Source organism: Erpetoichthys calabaricus, chromosome 17 (assembly GCF_900747795.2).
Source record: "Erpetoichthys calabaricus chromosome 17, fErpCal1.3, whole genome shotgun sequence".
In the NCBI taxonomy this organism is placed as follows: domain Eukaryota; kingdom Metazoa; phylum Chordata; class Cladistia; order Polypteriformes; family Polypteridae; genus Erpetoichthys; species Erpetoichthys calabaricus.
Window position 1 is genome coordinate 7,837,744 of NC_041410.2, and position 19,840 is coordinate 7,857,583.

At 41.7% G+C, this 19,840-nt stretch overlaps 1 protein-coding gene across 2 annotated transcripts in view; it reads right to left on the reverse strand.

The window, feature by feature from the left end:
• Positions 1-19,840, reverse strand: part of evi5l (ecotropic viral integration site 5 like) — a 213,768-nt gene that overhangs the window by 136,931 nt on the left and 56,997 nt on the right. For both annotated transcript variants that reach the window (XM_051920679.1, XM_051920678.1), the window contains exons 3-6: positions 14,186-14,375; positions 12,193-12,417; positions 1,870-1,944; positions 1,532-1,657 (exon numbers count right to left, since the gene is read on the reverse strand). In XM_051920679.1, the coding sequence (XP_051776639.1) occupies positions 1,532-1,657; positions 1,870-1,944; positions 12,193-12,417; positions 14,186-14,375 (616 nt within the window). The remainder of the gene's footprint in view (positions 1-1,531; positions 1,658-1,869; positions 1,945-12,192; positions 12,418-14,185; positions 14,376-19,840) is intronic.

Here is a 19,840-nt window from a genome sequence, read left to right on the forward strand (position 1 = left end):
GAAACGACAGCGTCGTGAAAACGAGATGGACTGTGAACGGAGAGAAGCAGAAATGCTCCTCCACCACCACATAATTACTATTCGGACAGTGATTGCGAGTAGGCCGTTCCTATCGAATCAATGTCCAAGGGTTTTGTTTTGTAATTTTGTTTCCCTTATAAAAAATCATAATGCTGTGCGACGAAGGGCCCAGTTCATGACTGGCAGCCGCGTTTAAACAGGGAGCCCTTCACAGACAACTTTAACAAGCACAATGTAGTTGGGCGCACATGGCTAGTATATATATATTATATATATATATAATCCAACGTCTCTCTGCCTGTATGTCTGTCCGCTTTTCACGAGAGAACTGCTTAAAGGATTTAGATTGTTTGTTTTTTTTTCTATCATTTGCTTGAACATTCCGGTTGATTTTGCGACTTTCTCTTCGCACTAAGTATCATAGTTCGCTTGCAGAAACAATATATTCGCGCTAATCCGAAACAAAGGCCGAGGGGAGGGGATAGCATGACGTCAGGAGTGGGGAGCCGGGCAGGGCCCACCTCACTGTCCTGTTTCACTACTATGTGGGCAGAGCCGCGGGGGACGGCTACAAAACACGACCAGCAAACTGTGTCTTATCATACAATACCTGAAAATAAAGAAAGGTGAAGGTCTCAGGAATGTTGCATTGCTCAGGTCCCCCAAAGATTTGAACAGAGCTCTTAGAAAAGAGAAAAACAGCAGTTTCGGAAATGTCTGTTATTGCACAATGAGAGCAGCAACAAGACATGGAATTAAACGGGTTAAATGAACAACAAGACTCGGCGCCTAATAAAGCAACTGGTTGGAGTTTGAGGCCCTGACTTAGTTGCTCTCCTGTTGGCTCACTCGCGTCACATTTCATTTCTGTATGGGTGCTGTTTAAGGAAAGAAATGGAGCAATTCAGGGGTACAAATCTTAAAAAAAAAAGTAAATTAAAATAAAAGAACGGGAGTTAATTAGCAGCAGAAACTGATTGTTTGCCTTTTTGATACTTATTGAGTGATTCAGTATGGATTTGTTTTTCAATGTTTTATGCTTCAGTTGCTCGTTTGAATTGTAGGCCCTGGCTAGTATTTATTAAATCCAACGTCTGTCTGTCTGTGTCTGCTTGAACATTCTGGTTGATTTTGCGACTTCTCTCATTGCACTAAGTATCATAGTTTGCTTGCAGGAACGATTTATTTGCGCGAAACCGAGAGAGATGCATTGGGCCGATGTCTTGTTTTTGATTTTTTATCATTCTTCTGAACTGTAGCTCTGATATCTTTCACTTGGATGTTAGAGAAGTAAAGATGGGAAGACATATTTTTTTGTGTGTGTTTTCATTTAAGGCTGTAAAGCAAAAAAAATGGGAATCTTTCAAGGGGGGGGGGGATTCTTTTCTATACCCACTGTATATATCTTAGTTACTTCTAATGACACTCTAAGGCACTGGACCCTGGCAGAGTTGTGTTAAAATGTTCCCGTTTGTCTGTAAAAAATGAGGCTGCAGAATTAGACACTAACCTGCAGCATGTATTCAAACTGGTATATACACAGGCCGAGTTCTGCCATGCTGGGCTTGAAAAGCTCTCGCAGTCGGTACTCCTGCATAAGCCGAACAAATACACAGAAGGCCTCTTCCTCTGGCATCTGCAAAAAAAAAAGGCAAAATAAAAGTCAAGTCAAGTTGGATTTGATTATATGGAATGTTACATGCTTTAAATAAATTCAATAAAAGTTTAGTACTGCAAAACTGGTTATGTTGCTTCACGTTATGTTTGGCTACGTTAACTTGGCAGTGAAATGATTGATCCTTTCCAAAAATCATTTATTAAAAACGTGATGGGTGATTTGTGTCCTACCTGCATTAGAAGGAGCCCCACAATAAATGCACTTCCCTGGCAGTAGCCCACTTCTCTGTCCACCAGTGAATACGCCTGCAGCACAAACAAGAGATCACAATTTACTATTTATCAACCACTGGAGTAATTTCTTATAATCGACTTGTCACAGAATGAAGACTGAATGTTTTACTGTAGCACACACACACACATATATATCCTCGCCTCTAATAATAATAATAATAATAATAATAATTCATTACATTTATATAGCGCTTTTCTCAGTACTCAAAGCGCTATCCACACAGGGAGGAACCGGGAAGCGAACCCACAATCTTCCACAGTCTCCTTACTGCAAAGCAGCAGCACTACCACTGCGCCACCTGTGAGTTAAGATAGAACAGTGGTCTTGAGAAAGAAGACGCTGGATTCAAATCTTACTACTGTGGGACCCTGAGCAAACCACTCACCTTTTTGGGATAAAACTATAAAAAGCCAATCTGGAGTTATTTGACAGCTGGAATTCAAAAACAGGCTGAAGTCTCATTAAGAATAAAAATGGCTATTATTAAACTTGAGCACAATTATTAACCATGAAAGAATATGATTATATGAAAATCACAGTATAGTTATTTGAAAGGCCATTCGTGTAATCCCAAAAGTTCAATTCAATGGGTTTGACATCTTCATGTAATGCCCCCTATATTTTGCATTACCATAAACCAATATTTAAATCTTCACATATTTCACAAACCATATTTAAAGAAACAATGGAAAGGCTATAATAACACAAAGCCTATTCACACAGGAGGCTGCTGAAGGAGAACTTTCTAAAGGTTTGCATGATAAGGACAAAAAAAAAAATGTGCTCATCCAAAAAGAGAGCACATTAACGACAGCACTGATACCTGACCATTAAAATAATGACAGACAGCCAGTGGCGTACTTTAGTTACTTTTAATTTCCCAAACCTGCATAGTCCGATAGAAGGTGACAGACTACCCTGACAGCATTAAGTGCAAGGCAGAAAAGAACCCTGGATGGCATGAGAGTTTGCTTTTTGAATTAAAAGTCAGGGCCCTCATTTGTTGTTCAAGATGCAGTGGAGAACAACTAAGTGCATCCCAGGACTTAAGAACATGACAGACTCAGGAGAATTAAACCTGTTTAGTGTTGAGCTGAGGAGGGGATTGTGGAAGAGAGGTGAAAAACAGAGTGCAGGCAGGGTGGAATGGGTGGAGAAGAGTGTCAGGAGTGATTTGTGATAGACGAGTATCAGCAAGAGTGAAAGGGAAGGTCTACAGGACGGTAGTGAGACCAACTGTGTTATATGGGTTGGAGACGGCGGCACAGGAGACAGAGCTGGAGATGGCAGAGTTAAAGATGCTAAGATTTGCATTGAGTGTGACGAGGATGGACTGGATTAGAAATGAGGACATTAGAGGGTCAGCTCAAGTTGGACGGTTGGGAGACAAAGTCATAGAGGCGAGATTGTGTTGGCTTGTACATGTGCAGAGGAGAGATGAGGGTTATACTGGGAGAAGGGTGCTAAGGATAGAGCTGATAAGTAAGAGGAGAAGAGGAAGGCCTAAGAGAAGGTTTATGGATGTGGTGAGAGAGGACATGCAGGTGATGGGTGTTAAAGAACAAGATGCAGAGGACAGAAAGATATGGAAAAAGATGATCCGCTGTGGCAACCCCTAACGGGAGCAGCCGAAAGAAGAAGAAGACGACTCTGTGAAGACCTCATCCAGGTCTTTAAAATTCTCAAGGGCATTGATGAAGTTGATCCAGCAGCATTCAGCTTAATGGTGAATCACGTTCTTGGGGGACACCAACAGAAATGAAGGGGAAGTGCATTTAAGACTGAAGCCAGGTTGTGGGTATCAGGAACAAACTACCAAGACATGGAGGTGAAGCAGAAAACCAGACAACATTTAAGAAAAATCAGAATCACGATGAGATGTTGGGACAGCTTAGCTATTATCTAAACAAACAGGCTTGATGACGGAGTGAATGGTCTACTCTCCTTTGTTAAATTTCTTATGAGTCTGGTCTTCAACTGAACACGACAATCCCATGAGGCTTTAGTTTCCTGTTTATAATGTATGCTGATCATTCTGTAAGTATCTATTTAACAATTTTTTACTAAAAAATGCATATGTTTTCTGCGGTGGGTTGGCACCCTGCCCGGGATTGGTTCCTGCCTTGTGCCCTGTGTTGGCTGGGATTGGCTCCAGCAGACCCCCGTAACCCTGTGTTTGGATTCAGCGGGTTGGAAAATGGATGGATGGGTGGATGCATATGTTTTGAACATTTTGAGCATACGGCTGCATAACTGACATGGGGATTTTTTATGCTTATTCCATGGATGTTTTTCACATCATTAGCTTCTGTTATATCAGACACTTTTTTTCTCTTTCCCTTCTGCATGAAAACATGAGATTAAAATTTTCTATTCGGCCATCACTACAGACTACATGGGGAAGGTAACATATCGAGTAGTATCCACTTGCAGAGCCACAGCACCATACGTCACCTCAGTTGTAGACTGCGGAAGTGACGTCTCCATCGTTTCAGGACTGACTTCGCAAAATTACTTTTGGAAGGTTTCGGCAGGTCTCGGCAAAGACTGGAAAGTAACGTTGGGTCAAGGACCCATTCCGAAATTAAGCGATAAAAATGAGAAGGAAAAATAGTACATCAAACCAAATGATACGTGTGAAGTTCGGAGGGTTTCTGCCATCACGTTGTGTCATACATCAAACTAAACAATACGGATCGTTTCTGTGAAATACACTATTAACATTTACATTGTGTTCGGGACTGTGGGAACCATTTAACATGTCGACAAAATTAAAATCATCAAGATTTGTGTTAATTGAAATAGTTACACTGAATTATGCTATATATTAATTGCCTTGTATACAACTGCTGTAGTTTTTGTCACTTTTTTATTATAAACGATGGGCCATCAAAAGAAAAAAAATAAAAATATTAATAAGAACACAATTTATTTATATAGCACCCTTCCTATGCCCAAAATTCAGAAAGAACAACAGGACCTATGTAACATTGGCTACAAATAATCTCTTCACTAAATAAAAATAAATACAAGATATACAAAACATTCAAATAGAATAAAAGATAATAATTCAGACTAAAATACAACATATAATACTACAAAAAAATCTTGAACAAATAACATAAATTGTGATAAATTGCAAACCCTGAGTACCTGGACAGATAGAGGGGATAAACTGTAAGAAGGGGCATTAGTATTATCGTTAAATCATTAAAGCTCCTGTTTCTATAGCAGTTTATAAATGCTGTGAGTGCCACCAAGGACAAATGGCATGACCTCAGGACAAAATGGAAGACACCAGGGGATGGACAAGCAGAAGCTGTAGACCGGGAGCAGTTCCCACACCCTATACGTTAGGTGACAGCAGCCCATTGTGGTACCCAGGGCTGCACTTCCACACTCCAGTTCCCATAAACCCCTGTAGGTGTCCAAGCTGGGACTCCTCCAACAGAACACTGCCACCTAACGTATGGAGGGTGGAACTGCTCTTGGCCTTCCGCTTCTGTTTGTCCATCCCCTGGCACCTTCAATTTTGTCCCGAGGTCATGATGTCATCCAGCCAGCACTGTCCATCTGTCCTCTTTGGCACTCGACATGCTATAAAGGTCAAAATCCTGCAGGTGACACATCATTAAGCAAGGGCAGTTGATATCTTCTTATATAATACGCTACCTTGGCTGTTCGTTTGTTTGTCTGTCCAGGATTTTAAATCCCCTGTAGCTCGCAAACCGTTTGACCTATTGACCTGAAATTTGGTACGCATATACTACAGGACCTCTACTCTCCGCTTTCAGGGGGATGATTTTTATTACTCTTTTTATTTTTATTTTATTTTATTGTAGATTCAACTCGCGGCAGGGCAGCCATGCGGTGCATGTGTTCTTGAGGCAGATTGAACGCTTAAGTGCCAGCTTAAGTGAAAAATTAAGAAAAACGTACTAAATAATTTCAACACAAAAACTGCCTTAATCAGTTTTAACGTGAAAAGATGGCGACGGAAGAAGAGAAGAAGCGGGCCGCTAGAGTGGAGAAAAGGAGAGCTGCTTAGGAAGCAGCAAGGACATCAACCTCTGAGCAAACGAATGCTAAACGTACAGAGAAACAAAGAGGAGGAAAACTAGGAATGCTCAAGTCAAGTGTATTCACTGCATGTTATCATGCAGTCCGCCGTTACTGGATAAGGAATAATAAAAGTCCAGTTATTTCTGAGAATGCAGTGTAGTGAACGTGACAAATGTAACGCATCTGTAGACTGCTTATTTAATCAATCAATTTTTGAGACATTCAATGAGATTAAATGAAACATTCCTGATGAAAAAGAACCTTTTATTCTAAAGGGAGCAATCAACATTTCTCGACAAGCAATTTAGGGTTAACATTGCCACATAATATACTCAGAACTGTCAACAAGTAATGTCCTTCATCCTTATCAACATTGTGTGAGAACAATAGGCGGACAAAAATATACAAAAAAAAAAAACTCGGAATTGGGATAAAAAACAGGATAGAAGACCTTTAGTCTCTTTCTCTTATTTTGAATCATTCACTCAGCTAACCGGCTGAAAAAGATAACTTGCGGTTAAACCTGATGATATTTTAAAACTTATCTGAAATGTTAAAGTTCTGCTGATTTAGGTGTACATTCTTCCTACAGCTGGTGTGTCCTTATGAGTTCAGGATGGTGTAGATGAATTTTCTTTGCTTGTTTTCCCATGTAGGACATTTTTATGTAGTTTCTGAAATCAGTTTGAATTACTCAGTAAACTGTCGAGGATGAGGAAGTCAGTTGTCTCAGAACAAAATGCCTCCATTATATTTTAAAAGGATAGTGTACAAATGTCAAGTAATTTTTATATAGTGCACATCTCTTTAGAAACCCAGAGCTTTTATCACTTGCACAGCGCACTACAAACACTCTTGAAGTATTCCCAAATCCTTCAAGATACCAAGAAGTTCAGGATACACACAAAACCTGTATTATGTTAGGTACGGGACAGGGAGAGTTTCTAAGCTAGGGTTAATTCAAGTCATGTCAAATTTAGTGTGATGTGTACATAGCATAACGAAATCGGGACAGTGAACAGACACTCGTCCTGACTACTTACAGTTTTTAGACCATTAGAACAATCAGGATGAGAACAGGCCATTCAGCCCAACAGAGTTAGCCAGTCCTGTCCACCTAGTTCTTCCAAAATAACATCAAGTCGAGTTTTGAAGGTCCCTAAAGTCCTCCTGTCTACCACAATACTTGGTCACTCATTCCATGTGTTTGTGGTTGACTGTGTGTGAAGAAAACCTTCCTAATGTTTGTGCGAAATTTACCCTCCAGAAGTGTCCAACTGTGTCCTCATGTTCTTGATGAGCTCATTTTAAAGTCACCGTCTCGATCCACTGGACTGATTCCCTTCATCATTTAAACACTTCAGTCAGGTCTCCTCTTCATCTCCTGTAAAGGCTCAGCTCTTTTAACCTTTACCTCTAGTACTAGGGTGTTGTACCGTGTTAGCCATTATGAATGTAGAGAAAAGCCAAGCAAAATGACACCTTTTATTGGCTAACTAAAAAGATTACAATATGCAAGCTTTCGAGGCAACTCAGGCCCCACCTGAAGATGGGGCCTGAGTTGCCTCGAAAGCTTGCATATTGTAATCTTTTTAGTTAGCCAATAAAAGGTGCCATTTTGCTTGGCTTTTCTCAACCTTTACCTCATAACTCATCCCCTGTAGTCCTGTAATCATCCTTGTCGCTCTTGTCTGGACTTCCTCCTGTACTGTTATGTCCTTTTTGTAGCCTAGTGACTAAAACTGCACACAGGACTCCAGATGAGGCTTCACCCGTGTGTTACAAAGCATACATTGGACTTGTAGTTCACACATTAGGTCTCCTCTTCATCTCCTTTTCCTTACACTGAGAAGGTTCAGCACTTCTAATCTTTCCTCAGACCTCCCATCGAGTATTCAAGCCTTACATTTTGACTTCCTATGTGTCGTACTTTACATTTACTGACATTCAGTTTCATCCCCTGTAGCCCAGAATCAGCCTAGTTGCTCTTCTCTGGACTTTCTCCTGTGCTGCTTTGTCCTTTTTGTACCCTGGAGACCAAAACTGCACACAGGACTCCAGATGAGGCCTCACCAGTGTGTTATAAAGCTTGAGCAGAACCTACTGTGACTTGTACTCCGCACATCAAGGCGCTATATAACCTGACATTCTGTTAGCCTTCTTAATGTCGTCTGCACACTGTCTGGCAGTTGATCGTGTCGAGTCCACTACGACTCCTAAATCCTTCTCATAAGATGGACTCTCAATTGTCAGACCTCCCATTGTGTATTCAAACCTTACATTTTGACTTCCTACATGTCATACTTTACATTTACTGACATTCACTTTCATCCCCTGTAGCCCTGAATCAGCCTGGTTGCTCTTCTCTGGACCTTTTCTACTGCAGTTATGTTTTTTTTTTGTAGCCTGGATACCAAAACTGCACACAGGACTCCAGATGAGGCCTCACCAGTGTGTTATAAAGCTTCAGCAGAACTTCCTGTGACTTGTTCTGAACATTTCAAGGCGATATATAACCTGACATTCTGTTAGCCTTCTTAACACCGTCTGAATGTTGATAATAACGACTTAATTACGACTCCTAAATCCTTCTCCTGAGGTGGACTTTGGAGTTTCAGACCTCCCATTGCGTACTCAAGCCTAACATTTTCACTACTATGGCCAGATATGATATTGTTTGCATCTCTCGGACTGTCCCAGACAACCTGACAACAGATCCACATTGTTTTGAAAAACTCATCAGAACCTTCAAAAGACTTTGTTGGACAGTCATCTTATCTAAAGATCTTGACCATACATTGTTCTTTTCTCTTGCTAAATGAATCTTAGCCTGGAGAGGTCTATTAATTTTTTTACATTTAAGATGTCTCATTTAAAGGTTTTCCAATGCTGCATCTGTCCTGGTGTCTATATAAACACAAGGAATTCCAGTTTCTGTATTACATCTTGCCTGAAGAAGGAGCCCAAGTTGCCTCAAAAGCTTGCATATTGTAGTCTTTCTAGTTAGCTAATAAAAGGTGTCATTTTACTTAACTTCTCACTACGTCCTATGTTTAATACTTTACATAAGAACTCATAAAGCATATATGCATATATTTGGTGCATCTTCTTGTATCTATTGTCTGATTTTGTATTTAATGTGCGCTTTTTTATTGATAGTCCGTTGATGATGTTGTATTACTGTCACTAGTCTGTGGGAGACATAAAAATAAGCCTCTCGCTGTACTATGTAGGGCAGCACAGTGTTGCAGTGATAACGCTGCTAAGGAGACCAGGGTTTGCGTCACCCGGTCCTCCCTGCGTGGAGTTTGCATGTTCCACCTGTGAATTTTATCACGGAACCTACAGGTGGCTACTCCCCGCTCTTGGTGTCAAGGTGCCTAAGTCTACCATTAGAAAGATGGTACACAAATTAGATCTGCATGGAAGGTGTGCCACCAGGGAACCTCTGCTGTCCAGAAAGAACATCAGGGCAAGACTAAAGTTTGTCCATGTACACCTTGGCAAAGACCAGGGGCTTCATATCTAGATGGTGCATACGTACAAAAATGTTGCATACGCCCATTTCCACGCTCACATCGCGATGTATAAAAACTGTGTATTCTGTGTCCTGTCGGTGTAAGAGAAAGCCCATTTAAGAAGCACGTACTGATTCACACACGTAAGAGAACATAGAATACGAAGCGTTTAATGTGCTACTTTAGTTACAATGGCATTTGAGAAACCATTAAATTAAATGATGTTAAGATGACATTTATGACATTCTACTTTAATGATAAAATAAACTAAATGATTAAAGTGGAAATTTCGACCTTTTTTCACACTGTGTCCCAGTTTTTTTTTTCTTTACTCTGTACCCTAATGCGCTTCCATATGACACTCTGATGGTGGGCTACATCTCACCTTTTCAAGGCAACTCCGATATCTGACCACTTCTTATTTATTGCAGGCACTGTGCGACTTTCTGAACTTGAGCTTTCGAGTTTGTCTGCCACTCGATAAACTTCCTTTTGTTGTTTATATCACTGCTTAAACCAACAAATAGTACATTTTTCCTTGCCTCTACTTGGTATTCGCTGAAATTCTTCTTTTTCTCCCCATGCTTTCGCCATTGTCTTTTCACAGAACGCAAACCATAAGGGGCTATTTATATTGATTTACATATTCAAAGAGGCATAATTCTGTGAGGAGTCAGGATGGAGTGACAGGAGCGTGCACGTGCGTTACTTTTCACGCTGACAGGGATTTATGGAGCGGAAGAACGTGGAAGTTGACGTACGCACAAATTTATGCATCTGGATTTTTTTGTGCGTACGCACATTTCTGCTTTTGTCCGTACGCCATGTTTTAGTGTGAAATCTACGGATGGCATTAAGCATGAGGCTCCAGGACTTCTGGAACAATGTGTTCTGGGTGGTGGAGATAAACAGAAGAGTTATTTGGCCACAGTACCTGAAGTAATTTTTGGTGAAAACCAAAGACAGCATTTGACCTGAAGAACTCGATATCAGCTGTAAAGCAACATAGTGGAAATATTCTGGTTTGTGGCTTCTTTGTTGCACTGGGGCCTGGGCAGCTGACCATCACAGAACCCCCTAGGAATTCGTCATTGTACCAGAGGGTGCTTCAAGATAAAGTGAGACCGTCAACCAAAGTTCAACCAAAAGTGGACCTTACAATATGGCAATGGCCCTAAACATATCAGTAAATCCACCAAAGAATAGCTGATAAAAAAAGAAATAGATGGTTCTGGAAAAGCCAAGGCAAAGACCTGATAGGAATCACACCAAGATGCTGCTGGGGGGATTTGAAAAGGGCTGTGCTCCATGACACACCCTTCAAACATTGCACAGCTGAAAGAGTTCTGCATGGAGGACTGGGGAAAAACTCCCTCCTAGTTGATGCCAGAGGCTGGTAGATGTTTCAAGTGTCATGGGATGGCACACATGGGCTGGCATCTCTTCCAGGATGGGTTCCAGTTCATTATCTTGCTTGGATGGAGAAGGTGAAGGTAGTAGACGTCCTGTCTTTGCCATGAACAATCAGGGAGGACTCCATACCACAGATGGCAGCATCCCTGGGCTTCGGTACCCAAATAGACACCCACAGGACATCCTGGAAATTGAAGTGATGTGGAGAAGCCCTGTTGGATTCCCTGGGTGCCACCTTGGGGTGCTGCAGGGGTTTATGCTCCCTACTTGTTGCAGGGAGTTCCTCTTGACCCAGAAGTACTTCCAACAGGATATGCCCTACCACTGGAAGTGTTCTCAGGTTCTTGGATAAAAAGGAGTCAATCTGGCTAACCCATAGTGATTTGGAGTTGGGTGGAAGAAGGATAAACCTTGCCAAGGATGTTATGGTGGAGAAGTGAGAAAGAAGAAGAGAAAAAGAGTTGTACTACGTTTGCAACTATCAAAAAGAAGCTTATTGTCAAGTTAATATTTTATAAAAAAAAAAACATTGATTTGAACCCGGGACTTGTGCCTCTGCAGTGTGCCTGGGGTTTTGGGTGCTGCAATTCCCCCTAGTGGTCACAATAGGAAACACCTAATTGAGGAGTCGATATCGGCTACTACAGCCAAGCGTGGTCTTACTTTTTCCACAGACAGAAATGGTGTATCTGTGTGTCTTTTCCGAATAAATTATTGCAGTGTCCATTTTTCGTTTCTTTTGTTCCAGTTACATCACGTTCATTAATAGATCATTTTTAAACGAAGATCAAATCTTAATGTAGCCACATATTTCAAAAAAGAAATAACATTTCATGGGTTGCACCTACGTTTCTGCATGACAGTATGTGCCCGATATGTCAGAACTGATATACGGATTAGTGACGGTAACCGAGGCTCTAAACTCCGTGTAGGGCTAATGACGGATGATCTACTGTATTAATTTAAGCATTAACGCATGTTTACAAGCTAACCCAGAGCAGCCATATTATACCCGGGCAACCTGAAATTCTTCTCAATCTGCACATTTTACATTATTCTTCTACAGGTTTACATAGGTGCACGTGTAGGATAAAGCACTGCTGATGAATGGACTGAATACTGGACTTGCGTATTTTATCTTAAAGTAAGATCGATCCCCACACCAGAAAAAGAATACCCTTGCTTTTACATTTTGGGACTAATGGAGACTTGGAATGCTGAAAACAAAAATCATTAAGTGGTGCACACAGGAAGACTACAACTTACCTTCATGACATTGAAAAGCACCTCCTGCCCGAGGCTGTCCTGGCCCTTGAAGAACTCGTGCTCAGGGTACGTGCGTGCAATGTCTCTGCGAATCAGCTTCTCACACGGTGACGACATTTTCAGCAGCTCGGAATACTGGTTTTTAACTGGCATGTCAGCTGCATTGGCCAGCAATTGCCAAACGATTGCTCGGAAGTGATGTGGGATTCCCTTATGAATTAACTCCTGAGGATCAAGTGGAACAAAGCTGAATGTACAACATCATTTGGTGGGTAATACTTACAGGTGCTGGTCATAAAATTAGAATATCATGACAAAGTTGATTTATTTCAGTAATTCCATTCAAAAAGTGAAACTTGTATATTAGATTCATTCATTACATACAGACTGATGTATTTCAAATGTTTATTTCTATTAATTTTGATGATTATAACTGACAACTAATGAACGTCCCAAATTCAGTATCTCGGAAAATTAGAATATTGTGAAAAGGTTCAATATTGAAGACACCTGGTGCCACACTCTAATCAGCTAATTAACTCCAAACACCTGCAAAAGCCTTTAAATGGTCTCTCAGTTGAGTTCTGTAGGCTACACAATCATGAGGAAGACTGCTGACTTGACAGTTGTCCAAAAGACAACCATTGACACCTTGCTCAAGGAGGGAAAGACACAAAAGGTCATTGCTAAAGAAGCTGGCTGTTCACAGAGCTCTGTGTCCAAGCACATTAATAGAGAGGCAAAGGGAAGGACAAGATGTGGTAGAAAAAAGTGGACAAGCAATAGGGATAACCGCACCCTGGAGAGGATTGTGAAACAAAACCCATTCAAAAATGTGGGGGAGATTCACAAAGAGTGGACTGCAGCTGGAGTCAGTGCTTCAAGAACCACCAGGCACAGACGTATGCAAGACATGGGTTTCAGCTGTCGCAGTCCTTGTGTCAAGCCACTCTTGAACAAGAGACAGCGTCAGAAGCGTCTCGTCTTTGAACTGCTGCTGAGTGGTCCAAAGTTATGTTCTCTGATGAAAGTAAATTTTGCATTTCCTTTGGAAATCAAGGTCCCAGAGTCTGAAGGAAGAGAGGAGAGGCACAGAATCCACGTTGCTTGAGGTCCAGTGTAAAGTTTCCACAGTCAGTGATGGTTTGGGGTGCCATGTCATCTGCTGGTGTTGGTCCATTGTGTTTTCTGAGGTCCAAGGTCAACGCAGCCATCTTCCGGGAAGTTTTAGAGCACTTCATGCTTCCTGCTGCTGACGAATTTTATGGAGATGCAGATTTCATTTTCCAACAGGACCTGACACCTGCACACAGTGCCAAAGCTACCAGTACCTGGTTTAAGGACCATGGTATCCCTGTTCTTGATTGGCCAGCAAACTCGCCTGACCTTAACCCCATAGAAAATCAATAGGGTATTGTGAAGAGGAAGATGCAATACGCCAGACCCAACAATTCAGAAGAGCTGAAGGCCACTATCAGAGCAACATGTGCTCTCATAACACCTGAGCAGTGCCACAGACTGATCGACTCCATGCCACGCCGCATTGCTGCAGTAATCCAGGCCAAAGGAGCCCCAACTAAATATTGAGTGCTGTACATGCTCATACTTTTCATGTTCATACCTTTCAGTTGGCCAACATTTCTAAAAATCCTTTTTTTACATTGGTCTTAATTGATATTCTAATTTTACGAGATACTGAATTTGGGACTTTCATTAGTTGTCAGTTATAATCATCAACATTAAAAGAAATAAACATTTGAAATACATCAGTCTGTGTGTAATGAATGAATCTAATATACAAGTTTCACTTTTTGAATGGAATTACTGAAATAAATCAACTTTGTCATGATATTCTAATTTTATGACCAGCACCTGTAAGATTGAAAATATCATTACTAAGATATCTTATTTTTGTAAGATAAACAAAGACAGACAGATAAGAGTCTCCTCCCCAACAAGTTTAATATAAAAGCATACGGTTCACACTCCCCACCTTAAGAAGCTTCTCCTTTTTGCGCCGCCATTCCTCCCACTCGTTGACTATACGACCCCAGAGGATCCACGTGTCCTCTTCTAGGTGGCTAAGATTACTACTGGCAGAGGAGCTGGAGACGAGGGATGATCCACTGTTCCTGCGTGAACCGGACATTGAACGCATTGATTTTGAGTCGGCTTCCAAAAGCCTGCAATGTATAAAAAAAGAAATACAATAAAACTGACTCAGTTCTTCAAAATTAGCATTTCCTAAGAACTTTAACTTGAAAAAATAATTCCCATATTACCCAGCCGAATATGTTAATAGCATACCCGCTGTGGAAAATGTGACTATTTTTAATGGACTGGTTAATTGGATAACTTAAGAGGAGGGTTTCCCAACCATTTTTCTGTGGTTTCACACTCTTTGTAATCAAAAACACCCCGTGGCACACCACTATTCTATGACCCCAAATCAGTAAAGGTTGGGACGGTATGGAAAATGCAAAAAATGTAAGGCAGAAGCAGTTTTGCGCGCTGAACGTCTAGGAGACTGCAAAACTGATGCCCTTGGATGTTTTCAGCCATTCATTCGTACAGTCTGAGGACTCTTCTGTTCAATGTTGTACCTGTCTGTCTAAATTTAGCCACCCACTGAAGAATTGTTTTCCGATTTGGGACGTCACCGTTAGGAGGAATGCGTTCGGAAGGTGCGTTGTGTTACACAGCAATGATGGATTCATTGTTTTTGAAGAACACTTCGACAGAGAAAGTACGATGAGCACCGGACCAAGGCATGTGGCTGACTGAAAACTACAAGGGATTGCCAATCAAAGGACTCCCACCCACCCTAACCCACTCAGCTACCTCTGCCTCATGCAATGACCTTTGAGACACATGGGACTTCATTTTAGCTCACCTTGTAAAAGTCAAAGTCCATTTATGAATCACTGCATTTTTCTTTTTTATCTGCATTTTCTAAACTGTCCCGACTTTTTCTGATTTGGGGTTGCAATAACAAAATGGCAAAAGGCTGACGTTGCTGGGACATAACTGATCATGCATGGTGACAAACTCATTTCAGGACAGTAGCTTGAATTTGGATGTTATTATTCAGCAAGATTTTGCTCCATTCCCTGAAAGAGAACACACTCACATGGATTCTAATATATTTATTTGACACACATCACTGACACACCCCAGTAAATCTACTCTCTATATATAAAATCCTAAGCCTAAAAGTGCAACGATTTTATGTGACGTTTTTATGTCACGCTTTAAATCGGGCTTATTTTAAAACCTACATATATAGTGGGTATAGAAAAAAAGCCCCCCATTTGAAATATTCCCATTTTTCTTGCTTTACAGCCTTAAATGAAAACACACACACTAATATTTCTTCCCAGCTTTACTTACTCAATGCCACCTCTAACACCCAAGTGAAAGACATCACAGCTACAGTTCAGAAAAATGATAAAAAAAATCAAACACAAGACCTACTGAGATTAATAAAGGATCACCCCCCCCAATGTCAGTGTCATTTTGTTGACCCCCCTTTTGCTTTAATGACAGCCTTGAGTCAGTTGGGATTCTTCTCTCTCAGCTTTGCACACCCAGATTGTGTAATATTTGCCCCCCACTCTTCTTTACAGTTCACTCAAATTAGACGGTGAGCGTTGCTGGTCTGCTATCTTCAGATCTTTCCACAGATTTTCACTGTGATTGAGGTCTGGGCTCTGACTGGCCACACCAGGACATTCACTTTTTTCTCCTTCAGCCACCGTGGGGTCAATTTTGCTGTGTGCTTCCGGTCATTGTCATGTTGAAAGTTGAACATTCTGCCCATCTACAACTTTCTGGCAGATGTTAGCAGGTTTTCCTCAAGAATCTGATGATATTTTGCCCCATCCATTTTTCCTTCTACCCTAACAAGAGCCCCAGGCTCCCCACAACAGGATGCTGCCCCCTCCATGCTTTTCTGTCAGTATGGTATGTTGTGGATGGTGAGCTGCATTGGTGTACCGTTTGGTATTGAGGCCAAATAGTTTGATTTTGGTCTCATCTGACCAGAAGACCTTTTTCCACTTGGCATCAGAATCTTCAAGGTGCATTCTGGCAAAGCTCAGACGAGTCTTAGTGTGGCCTTTCTTGACAAGTGGCTTTTTTCTTGTGACCCTCCCGAACAAGCCACAATTGTGGAGCGCTTGTGAAATTGTTGTCACATGCACACCATTAATGACCACTCTTTGACATCAAGTCCTGTAACTCCTTCAAAGTGGCCATTGGCCTCTCGGTAGGCTCTCTTACCAGTTTCCTCCTTGCTCTTCCATCCAGTTTGGAGGGTCCAGGGAGGGTCCTAGTCGTATCAAACACTCGCCACTTTTTTATGATGGACTTTACTGGGCTCCTTGGGATTGATAAAGCCTTTGAGATGTTTTGGTCTCCATCTCCTGCCTTATGTCTGTCCACAACTCTGTCCCTGAGATCTTTTGAAAGTGGCTTGCCACCCACAGTCAGGTGTTTGCTGTCAGTTGCACTACCAAGGAAGGGAATGAATGAGCCAGGAACAGCTTCACTGATCACACTCATTACAACTGATCACAGGTGGAAGGAAGACAGTAACCGCAATGGAAATGGTGGGCACTGACACCTGCTATATCCTAACACAGGGTCACGGGGGTCTGCTGGAGCCAATCCCAGCCAGCACAGGGCTTAAGGCAGGAACAAATCCTGGGCAAGGCGCCAGCCCAGCACAGGGCACACACACACCAGGCACACACCAGGGACAATTTAGAATCACCAATGAACCTAACCTGCATGTCTTTGGACTGTGGGAGGAAACCCACACAGACACGGGGAGAACATGCAAACTCCACGCAGGGAGGAACTGGGAAGCAAACCCAGGTCTCCTTACTGCGAGGCGGCAGCACTACCGCTGCGCCACTGTGCCGCCCAAGGAGGGGGTGATCCTTTATTAATCTCAGTATTTCTTGTTTTTGATGTTTAATAATTCTTCTGAACTGTAGCTGTGATATCTTTCACTTGGACGTTAGAGGTTGCATTGAGTAAGTAAAGCAAAAAAAAATGGGAATACAGGTAAAATTCCATTACAACGAACTGCCAGGGACCTAAAACATATTTTGCAGTAATGAAAATTTCGTTGTAATGAGATTCTGTATTTGTAGCTATAGTGCTTTCTTCAACTTGCGTCCAGGCGTCTGCAATCATTTCAGTAGCTTCTTTTACGTTCATTTTAGTCTTCTCCGATCTACAAGTTATGCCGACGAGAATTCTACTCGGCATTTCCTTGCGATAATACACTGTCAGGGTGCTAATGATGCCCAAACCCAATGGCTGAAGCATTGCTGTTCAATTGGGTGGGAAGAATTCAACGCAAACATGTGGAAGCCTGTTGTGGGCAGCACTGTTATCAATCAGAAGCCGAATCATCCTTTTCTTCTTCTTCATATTGTGAGGTTTCTGAACTCTTTTGGGATCCCCCCACCCCACACCCAACGGAAACGTCACGCTGAAGTTCGTCCCGAAGTGCGATTGCCATGTCTGTCGAAGATTGTTTGTCCGTTGCCGGGGCAGGGCAGTGGTGCAGTGACGTGCCACAGAAGCGAATCCTAAAAGATCGTGGTCGCGCTTTAAGTCCCTGTCTTACACCCCAAAACACGAGGCTGAGTCTCAGTACTTTAGCAAAACCAGCTTTATTCAGCTTGAAACAGGAACAGCAGGGTTATTTGCCACTGGGATCTGCCACTCTCTAATACTCAGACACAGCACTCATGGCAGGGTCGTGGCCAGGTTAATAGCCAAGTAATCCTGTGCCCTGCATCACCCATTGAGTTTGCTTTGGCGGAGAGACGCAGCAGAGCTGTGAGCCTGCTGTTGCCCCGGCAACACATAAACAGTCTTCCACAGACACGGTGATCGCACTTCAGGATGCTCTGCGGCGTGTTGTCCCGTTGACGGAGGTCCCAAGACAGTTTAGAAACCTCACATTTTCTTGAATGAGTGCCGCATTAACTGGAATGTTTCTTCAACGAGCGTCACTGAACCACATAAAAACGGCTTTTTCGACGTCTTCAAATGCAGCAGTTTGCATATGCTTGCAACCCGAGATTTTTCTTCTTTATTTGCTCGGTCTTTCAAGAAAGTTGACAGCGTCGATGGCGATATTCCAAATTCACTGGTAACGTCTTTTTTCTTTTTGCCACAATTGAGAGCTGCTAAAATGTAACGTTTTTGTTCTAATATAAACTGTTACTGTTTTTCGTGTCTGCCATTTCTATAGGAGGGTGACAATGAGTTAAATTCCAATGGATGTTTTTCAAATGTTGATGAGCAAAAAGCAAAAGGTATCACTGAAAACCACCGAAAACAAAAACAGCACAAGAAAAGTCAGAAGAAAGAAAAAAAATTACAATGTTTTCGTTTGGGGGATCGTTGTGCACAACTGAGCTGCAACCACAGAAATAACTGCTGTGGACGATTCATTCAAGCATTTCAAGGTCACTTCATTGTAATGAAAGTATCTGCAGAAAGTACTTCGTAGTAACGAGATTTCTATAGACTCGTGTCATACTTGGAAACTGTCGGGACCATAAAAATACTTCATTGTAATGAAAATTTCGTTGTAAAGATATTCGCTGTAACGGAATTTTTTGAAGGGGGGGGATTCTTTTCTATACCCACTGTATATGTTTCAGTGGCGGACCGTCAGGGCCTGCAAGGCCTTCTCTGCTGGCCTAAAAAAATATCTGAATCACCAACTGATGTTAATTATATTTTGTCCATGAATACTTATTAAATAATTCCAAATACAGTGGACCCTTGACTTACGAACTTAATTTGTTTGCGAGGGCTGGTTGTAACTCAAGTTGGTTGTAAGTCAAGACTATTTTTCCCATAAGAAATAATGGAAATACCCATAATGCGTTCTGAACCTCCCACAGAAACACTTACTTAACCTTTTCATAATAAAAAAGGGTTGTATAATATGCATAATTTACCAAAACACCAATAATATTTCTAATGTACTAACCAGAAAGTTATACAAAGTGCCTAGCCTACCAGAAACAACAATTTCATACTGTACTCACCATTTAATTTGACATCTTTGGGCTACAGGAAGGGAGGAGGAGGAGAATGAAACGGAAGGTGGTTATTGTTTGGAAGGAGCCTCCTTATACAAATCTCTTCTTTGTAAAATTGTCGAGATGGTGTATTTCGACATGCTGTACATATTAGCGAGATCGGTCACACGAACACCACTCTCATATTTCCACACAATTTCCTTCTTCGTTTTGATTGTGATCGCTTTCTTTACCTTCGTTACCTTCTCTTCCTTCCTTAGCAATTATGTGTCTTGCTTGCCATGGTCTTAGTGAATTATATATATAGATAAATCACTGCACTGACTGAAATTACTTCCACAAACACATGTATCTGGGCTCCGACTGACGCTTACTAATGCTCTCGGCTGTTTGTTTACAATCGCGCAAGCGGATACACATGACCGCATTCAGGTCGTAACGCAAGATGTTGGTCGTAAATCAAAATAAAAATTTTGGTCGTAAATCAGTCCGATCATATATCAAGGGTCGACTGTAGTCTGTCTGCTTCCTTTCATAGCTTTTCCGATGGTTGTACTGCTTCCAGACATGTA